Genomic DNA, 9,365 nt, shown 5'->3' on the forward strand with positions numbered 1-9,365 from the left:
TGCAGCTTGGACTCAAACTGAAATGAAATTGATATTCAGTTCATTCTGTAATAAATCACTTTATACAATAACTCCATGATCTTCCTCATCATGTGACTCCAGAGGAGGACAGACTGCTGTGTGAGGTTCACTTCTTGTTTTGTCTGTGAGGAGGAGAAGAGATGTCATCTTTTTTTAATTGTCCTCATTTTAAATAACGTAAACATACCTTACTGAAATCAGACACATAACAAACTTAATATGATTTACTTATTTATTTAAAGTCATACAACACAATTGTTACGCATAAATAGATTCATTCCACCAGCTGAGGCAGGTCATCACTGACTCTTCTGTATCTTCAGTCCAAACTAAGCAGCTGCTGCCGTCTTCAGCCAAGTAACAAATAAAAATCCTCACGTTCCTGAAACGACACCTCGTCTTGCTCCAGTCCATCTTTTCAACAAACCTAAAGAGAGACAGACAAACACTTCAGCATCAACAGTAACATCAACTGTTCACATTTTATAAAGTACAAACTTTTTTAAAGGGATATTCCGGTGTAAGTTTAATCCATGGTCTAAATCACCGTGAAACTGTGTTAGACTCCCTCTCGAGAGATCAAGTTAGCAGACCGCTAATTTACGGAGTTTTATCAACCTCAGAAACGACCGCACGACATCAATACATTGCAGTAAATGGATCCAAATATAAACCGCCACCAAAAAGCCACAAATAATGCTCAGAACAGCACCAAACTTCAGCAACAGTACAAATAGGGTCTCAGCACATAGTCCGGGGCATCTAACCTCCGCTAGCTTAGCTGGATTTCTACTGAAAAGCTGACTAAATTTACCACTCTTCTGCAGCAGCTTGACGGGAAGTCCCGACGAGTCGATTACCGAGTGCAGTAGAGTTCCGCGGCTCATGGATGAAAATGTATGATTATGACTCCATGGAAAAGCAATCAAAGTTCATATGTGTCTTACCTGCCAGTTTATAACAGTTATTATCGAGAGCGGACAGGGAAAAGAACGGAATTGAGCATTTCTAACCGCACTCGGTAATCGTCGCGTCGGGACTTCCCCGACCCGGAAGCTGATGGAGGAGAGTTGAAATCTGTTTTTAGCTTCACAATAGAAATCCAGCTAAGCTAGCGGAGGTTAGATGCCCCGGACTATGTGCTGAGACCCTATTTGTACTGTTGCTGAAGTTTGGTGCTGTTCTGAGCATTATTTGTGGCTTTTTGGTGGCGGTTTATATTTGGATCCATTTACTGCAGTGTATTGTTGTCGTGCGGTTGTTTCTGAGGTTGATAAAACTCCGTAAATTAGCGGTCTGCTAACTTGATCTCTCGAGAGGGAGTCTAACACAGTTTCACAGTGATTTAGACCATGGATTAAATTTACACCGGAATATCCTTTTAAACTCAGGAAATCATTGTAGACGGACTGGATGTGAAGTAGAATGGACTTAAGATTGATTCAGGACGACTTCAGGACCACATGACCAGAACTCTGAGTTTAACTTGAGTACAAACTAACCAACTAACCTTCAGGAAACATTCATGGACAATCTAACTGATCCATTCATTACTGCATGACCTGCTCAGCTGATCACTGTCCAGGTAAAACAACATCTAGAGATGAACTTCATGACCTCATCAAGGGTCATTCTTGTGATTATGACATTTGTCCTGTATCTAAAATATGCTTTTTTACCACTGACTCTGGTTCTTCTTACATTTGGATTTTAATTTTCAAGTGTTTCAAGTTATACTTGTGCCTGGTTTGGAGACTTCACTTTTCTTTACATGTCTGAAGATTTCACATCCATTTTCACTGCTGAGTCAGCAGGATCTCGTCTTTAATGTCTTATGAGTAATAACTCAGATGTAGATAACTTACTGTCTGCTCAGAGGTGTGTGGAGTCAGGACTCTGGCTTCAGTTTCTGAGAGAGCTGATCATCTTCAGGAGCTGAAGGATTGATAGATCGTTGTTCACATATTTATTTAGTACAGAGATACAGTAAGTACAGAGTGATGGTCAGACTCTATGAGCATGGAGGAAGTACTAAATACTCACAGGGTGAAGGGTCCTGATCTGAAATGTAAAGAGGACAGAAAGGATTACTCTGTGAAACACACAATATCTCATCAGCTCTAATTAATCTGATTCCCTCTTAAATTCACTTAAATTGTTTAAATGTTTTTGTTGTAGCATTTCCCTCTTACAGCTCCTGAATTACAAGATCATTGTAGAGTCTCACACTGCTCCTACTAATGCAAGAGGGAAGAATTTGACCTTCACCTCCTTCAGTTCAGATCACTTCACATGGACGACACAGAGGAGGACTAACAGCAGTAACAAGTTTCAGCCTCTCACCTTTTCTCCTTCTGTAAACTGTGACTGTGATGAACACTGTGAGGATGATGAACACTGTGATCACTGCAGCCACAGTGATGAAGAGTGATGAGGACTCCTCAACTGAACAGAACACAGAACAACATCAGGTTCTGTCTGCAGGATGCAGGAAGACACAGATATGATCAGTGAGGATAAAGTAATGTTGTTGTGATTCACTAGTTTGTTTAGAATCTCCTTTATAGGATTCAGAAAGCTCATGATGTGGAGTCAGACTGCCTTCACTCCACTCAGCTGCAAAACCAAATGATCCAGTCAGCACCACAGCGTGACTGAAGGAGTTAAAGTAACAGTGTTGACCAGCACCGCTTGGTAGAATCACATTTTCCAGCTTCACCTCCAGCACCATGCGATGGTGATAATACTGGGGACAGTGACCTGTAGTTTCCCCAGTAAACACACCGCCCTCTCCAGCTGTTGCAGTCCCTCCTGACCAGCCGGCTGCTGCTCTTCTTGGGTTATAATCTCCCCCGGAGCCTCTCTTCCCTGCCGGAGTGTCCCTGGGCAACAGAGAGTGGACAGGCTGGATGTCTGAAGGGCGGGCTGCCCCTCCACAAGACGCCTGGTGGAAAAACACCACCTTGCTGAAATCAAGTCCTTCAATCTTGGTGTGTGTGGAGAGGCCGCCCTTCCTGCAGACTCTCTGCCTCGCTCAGAGAAACAGCTGTGAGCTGAAGGGGTCGATGTGTTTACTGGGGAAAGTACAGCTGAGAATCCACCGTATCACCACCGCCAGCAACACAGACATGTCAGCACATGTGTAAACAGCTTAGGCCACGTGCTTAGGTTACATCTTAGACTCTGCACGGAGCCTGTGTTCGACCATAAATCAGCCTTTGATGCCAAGTGAAGTTAACCAGCTGTTAGCTGTAGCTTAAAATATACCTCACACATGACAGTGGAATCAGTCCTTTAACTCTTTGCAATAAAACAAGTATTCCTTTAATAAACTATTCCTTTAAGTACAGTACATGTCTTAGTTATTCTGTCTTAAGTAAATATCAGTGTAGAAACTAAAAAGTGGATTCAGACTCTTCAGTGCTCAGTTGACATTATATGTAAATGTCAAACAGGTTAGCAGAGATGATGTATTTCAAAATGAGCTACACATGCTAGCTCACTACAGCACTGTCTGTTCTATGTTACAAACAGTCCAGGTCATTGTTAACGTACCCCAGTTAGTCCTGATCAGTGCTGGGTCCAGCTCAGTGACGATGTCCTCCTCAACACCTGAGAGCTGGAAAACACAGTGGTACCTCCTCCAGTCATCAGCTCTGATCAGTGACATATTCAGGTCCACACTCATCTGGAAGGATCCATCATGGTTGTTGAGGAGCTCACCGTGGTCCACCTGCTCGTGGATCTCCTCTCCATCTTTCCTCCAGAAGATGGCGGCTCTGTGAGGGTAGAAACCTGTGGCAAGGCAGCTCACTGGAGACGAGGGAGTCTTCTGGAGGAGATACACAGAGGGAAGCTCTGGAGGGAGAACACCAGGACCAAGAGAGGTCACATTATATATATATATATATATATATATATATATATATATATATATATATATACACACACACACACATACATGACATGGTTTTCTCTTTCTTTATTTATCACTTGAATACAGACTGTTGGCTGTCACCATCGTCAAACCAATAAAATACTTGCCGCCTCAAAAGTACACACAACTAGCATCTCTCTTTCATGCACTCACCAGCAGACCTCTCAACCAATCCTGACCTCTCTAACTGTCAGCCAATCACAGACAAGCCATCTCACACACTTCCTGTCATGGGTAGCTGAAATTTACTGACAGGCTTCTATCCGGATGGATGGATAGATAAAAGCTCTACTCTCACCTGTTCTCTGCAGCACTCTTTTCCCATAGTCCAAACTCTTCTTCAGCCTCTCTGGACATTCCTGCATCAAACGGTGCTGCACGAATGTGAACCCACCTCGGTCATCGTTACTCCTATACCGGGCTTCGGCCTCAGGCTTCATAGGGATGCATACTTTTGCATTCACGTCAAACATTGCAACTTCTACTCCATCATAACTAATTACATTAAAACCATGAACTTTTCCAGTCTCATCATCCCATTCACAGCCATGAGACACCTGGTATACATGGATGCCTGAGAGAGAGAGAGAGAGAGAGAGAGAGGAGGAAACATTCTCGTCAGATTAAACATCTGTAGCAGAGTTAGAACATGCTGTCTGAATAAAAGATAGAACACCACAAAAGATCAGAGAATACCAGAGAAGAGAAGTAATACTAGAATTCAAGTAATAGAAAATGTAAAAAGGTCACAGTATGAAAGATAATAATACAGAAAATAACACACAACTACATCACATTTATTTAGCTGATGCTGTAATCCTCAGGGAGTCGCACTGAATGCATACATAAACAAAGGTAATATGAATAAAATATATCTTAATCAGAAAAAAGTCATCAGTAAAACCTGCAGACGGCACTAAAGGAAATGTCAAAGCAGTTAACAGGAGTTTTGTGAAAATGTCCTGACAGTCTGACATGATGTTGTTGAGATATTTCAGCTTGACATTCCCACAGATCTGTGACACAAGAACAACTAAAAACCCTCTGAGCAGTAAGAAGTCAATGTTCAGTGAACGTACCTCCAGATCGATTGAAGCCCTCCTTATAAAACTCGATATTGGCTCTTGCAGACTGCTCTTTACCTCTCCAGAAAGAAGTTTGTCTCTCCCAGTAGTCTGGATCGTCCTCTGTGGCCCGGTTCATCCAGGTCTGTGTGGGTACCGTTTTCCTGCTGATGCTGTCGTAGTACTCTGTTTGATATCCATCAACAAACACAACAGCCACAAAGTCGGGGACATTCGGGATCCCAGAAGTTGCAGTGCGGAGGTGCTTTAGGGAGTGTTTCTCTGTAGACGAGCAGAAACATTCAAGCTTTCAACTGGTCGTTTTTAACACAGCATCTTTTTACAAGAAAGCAACTGTATATATTGAAAAGGTGTTCTTTGTAGTAGTTAATATTAAAGTTGTAGTTGTAGTTTCTGGGCTTCTCCTCTTAAAGGTGTCGGCGTGTAGTTTGATCATAAATGATTCTGCGGAGGCAAGGCTGGGTGGAATGATGAAGCAGTCTTTATTAAAAAAGAATCTAGCGCCTTGAGTCCAGATCAGAAGCGGCCACGTTCTGATATTATCAAATCTGTGGACAAAACAATGCCAAAATGCTTTGCCCTCTGCTCCCACAAAACCTCAGCCTTTGCTCTTAGGAGGTTTACCAAGTGCCACCCCTCTCTTCTCCCCCTGCACCGGCCTTTAGAGACCTTTTTCCAGTATACACCCACTTCTTCTAATTGGTTATTTTGGTATATTATCCAATAGACTAAAAGAGGAGTTGACCTGTCTCTCTGCTCTTCTCCCATAACTCGTCTGACCTGGCTGCAGTCAACTGTAGGTCTTGTCCCCAAAATGACCCAAATGGGTTCCCCATCCTTCTACGGGAACATAAACGTTTGGGAATCTCCCACCATTTGGCGTGCGGGCCAACCTCAGGTTTCAGTGCTTTATGATGGCCTGCCGTCTGCTAACCATTAGCACTCACCCAGTTGAAAAACTACTCTAGGACCCCTGGAGCTGTGAGCCTCACTCTGTCTGCACTCCTTAACTCACATGAGGAGAAACAATTAGTCATCATTCAATCTACACTAAGTAAACTCAAGAATCAGAATGTGTTGCCATCCAGATACCTCATAGTCTAACTATTTTTTTTTCTTATATTTGCAAAAATTGTCATCATGATCTGACAGTAGAATCAGATCTGTGGCTCCACCCAGTGGCTGTAAGTTGATTTGCAAGACTCCACCACTCCCGGCTCAACACAACCAATCAGAGCCAAGGGGCGTGTCTGAGAAATGTCAATCACTCTTGCATACGCTGCTGGCAGCCTGCCTCCCCTGTGTAGGTGCAGTGTCTGCTCTCACCTGGTCAGACACGTTCCTGCCCAAACTGTACAAACAACAAAGGCGGAGAACAGACAAAAACAACAGAGCAGAAACATGTCCCACCATTGCCCACGTCAATGAGAAGAAAGAAGAAGAGTGACGAAGAAATGCAGAGTAAAATCAAAGAACTGGACCGAGCCAGAGCGTCATTTCAGGGTTGGAGGAGCTGCGGCATCTGTAAGGACTTTTCTGCTGGACAGGTAAGGACCCCTGCTGGATATATGTTTCATTCTATGTTTCAACCACAAGGCTAAGCTGGTGGCATTTACAGTAATACTCACAATAGTGCATATGGCTGATGTTGCAGTTGAGCTACGTAGCTTGTTGCTAACTCTAGCTTGTTGGCTTGTATTCAAACTCCAGTGTATAGCTTTGTGTTTATGGCTACTGGTTAGCAAAAGTGCCTTCAATGATGATGATTACCTGAATGATTACCTGTTAACTCGTCTACCGCGATGTGAGGAATCCTTTTTGTTACTCCGGATATCTACAGTGACTCGGCATGAGGCACTCGTCTTTGTGATATAGTTGTATTGACCAGAAATAGAACAATCAGGGCTTATGGTGTTGTTGTTATTTTGAATTTGATATCTTGGTTATCTGGCTTCCTCTGTTACTGTAGTTACAAGCCCACAGCAGGCTCCTCCTCTGAGGGAGGGGCTTAGAAGGCAGAGAGGAAGAAGGACTGACCTGGGAGCTGTGATCATTCAGATGTTCTGACTAAGTCCACGTTATTCAGAAAACTCCAGACTGCAGCTTTAAACTACATGTATTAATGACTTTTTCTATTGGCCATAATATGTGAGCAGATTGTAACGTGACATGTAAAATGAGACCTTCCTGTCTCTCTCAGCTGCCTACAAGAGCCTGTGGATGATTGAACTTGTTTAACACTGTTGGACTTTTCTTTGTATGTTACAGTTCCAGCTCTGCCCCCTTAGAAACCTTTAGTCTAGTCATGATTTGACATCATACAGCAGCAGGATAATGAGCCCAAACACACCTCAAAATTCTGACACAACTACAGATGACCAAACAAGACCAGGGAGAACTGGACTGTCCTCCACTGTCACCACAACCACATTCAACATACATATTAGAATATTACACAAGACCAATCAAAAAAGGATTTATAATACAGAAATGTCGACTCTCTGAGGAGTATGTTCATGTGTGCACCCACGACTCGGTCGGGACTCTTTTCTGAGCTGCATCGGTGCAGCTTTGTATGGAGGAGATCAACCTGTGGTACTGCTGAGGTGTTACTGAAGCTCAGGCTGCTCTGATAGCAGACCATCTATCAAATCTGTGAGTAATGTGAAGAGGAAGATCAGAGACAGCAGACCAACAACACAGAGGAGCTGAAGCCACGCTGGAGTCAGTGCAGCTGTAGTGCATGAGAGGACAAACCAAACGCTCAAACACTTTTTAAAGATTCAACTTTTCACTTAAACTGTTAAACTGATGTGAAACGAACACTAGTTCAGCTGCATTCTGTCAGAAATACTCAGAAGATCACACAGTAACACACATTCACTCCTTAACTACAATAAGTGTGAAAAGTGATCTTACCTGAGGCTGTGACACGACATGACAGCAGGAGTAAAATCAATCTCAGCATTTCTGTTTCACAAGTCTCATAAAAGATAAAGAAGAACGGATGAAGTCAAACTCTTTCTCCCTCGTTGTTTTCTTCACTTCGTCTTCTTCTTTTAATGTATTGGCAGCTTCTTCCTGATCAGAATAATCTGCTTGCAGAACCGGATTTAAAGCCCTGGGGCAAAGCTCAGACCAACAGAAAATGCTCATACATCATCAGTTACGAGGGCGATTTAAGGGAACTGAGGTGTGTCTTAAAGGAATTGCACAAAGTTAACCTCTTGTTTGAATCTATAAATGATACATATATAAGGTTTACAGTTATTAAATGTAGATTAGTGCATTTGACATTTTGCTGAGAGAATGAAAGACTAATAATTTAATATTCTTAGATTTTACTGCTGTGACCTCTGTTACAATCAATATTGTCATTAATGAATCTCCTCAGGTCCTCCATGAAGCTGTGCTGTCACAGAGGCAGAACTGATGAGTGTTTCAGGGAGAACATGACAGAATAAACACTGATATCCTTCTTCAGCTGGACCAGAGAAACATCTGCTGGCTGTTATCTATTCATGAGTTTAAAGGAGACATAAATACAATTCTTACAGGGTTTAGTTTAAATGTTTTTCCAGTTAAAGGGATATTCCGGTGTAAGTTTAATCCATGGTCTAACACACTGTGAAACTGTGTTAGACTCCCTCTCGAGAGATAAAGTTAGCAGACCGCTAGCTAACATAGTTTTATCAACCTCAGAAACGACCGCATGACAACGATACACTGCAGTAAATGGATCCAAATATAAAACCGCCATCAAAAAGCCACAAATAATGCTCAGAACAGCACCAAACTTCAGCAACATTAGAAACAGGGTTCCAGCACATATTTCGAGGCATCAAACATTTGATATCGTTGCCGTATTTGTCGGAAAAGATAAACAAAACTCACCACCCGTGAAGCCTTCCTTGTTGTGGGGAAGCCCTGTGAGTCGATTACCGAGTGCAGTAGAGTCCCGCAGTAATGATCAGCATTGAGCTGCGGGACTCTACTGCACTCGGTAATCGACTCACAGGGCTTCCCCACAACGAGCCTGCAGCTGGAGAGGTGAGTTTTGTTTATCTATTCCGTCTGTGCTGAAGTCAGGAGACTATCTGAGAGTTTCAATCTGACAGTGATAAATCAGCTGTCGGTCATTTATAGCAAAACAGCAGCGTCAGTGTGTCCATGGTTTGGTTCAGACTGAGAACAGAAGAGCAGTGAAGCATCAGACTTTAGACTCGTTCTGACCCACTGATTTCATTTTGACTGGATCATTTAAAAACACTCTGCAGCTTGGACTCAAACTGAAATGAAATTGATATTCAGATCATTCAGTA

At 42.7% G+C, this 9,365-nt stretch overlaps 1 protein-coding gene across 1 annotated transcript; it reads right to left on the reverse strand.

Annotated features, from left to right (window-relative positions):
• Positions 1 to 340: 340 nt before the first annotated feature.
• LOC115577681 (major histocompatibility complex class I-related gene protein-like) lies at positions 341 to 5,382 on the reverse strand. Its single transcript, XM_030410588.1, has 7 exons — positions 5,038 to 5,382; positions 4,257 to 4,532; positions 3,577 to 3,879; positions 2,365 to 2,466; positions 2,065 to 2,082; positions 1,887 to 1,956; positions 341 to 448 (listed from the first exon to the last, which is right to left on the reverse strand). The coding sequence occupies exons 1-6, from the start codon at positions 5,159 to 5,161 to the stop codon at positions 1,910 to 1,912; spliced, it is 870 nt and encodes a 289-aa protein (XP_030266448.1). The 5' UTR covers positions 5,162 to 5,382; the 3' UTR covers positions 341 to 448; positions 1,887 to 1,909.
• Positions 5,383 to 9,365: the final 3,983 nt, after the last annotated feature.

This window comes from Sparus aurata, unplaced genomic scaffold (assembly GCF_900880675.1).
Source record: "Sparus aurata unplaced genomic scaffold, fSpaAur1.1, whole genome shotgun sequence".
Taxonomy (NCBI): Eukaryota; Metazoa; Chordata; class Actinopteri; order Spariformes; family Sparidae; genus Sparus; species Sparus aurata.

What these genes read in the sequence shown, in the direction of transcription:
- LOC115577681 (XM_030410588.1), bottom strand. Translation starts at nt 5,161, where the DNA reads ATGAACCGGGCCACAGAGGACGATCCAGACTACTGGGAGAGACAAACT. An exon ending in GGGCTTCAATCGATCTGGAG is followed by an intron (nt 4,533 to 5,037) that starts GTACGTTCACTG and finishes TCTCTCTCTCAG; the next exon opens with GCATCCATGTATACCAGGTG. An exon ending in AAGAGTGCTGCAGAGAACAG is followed by an intron (nt 3,880 to 4,256) that starts GTGAGAGTAGAG and finishes TTCTCCCTCCAG; the next exon opens with AGCTTCCCTCTGTGTATCTC.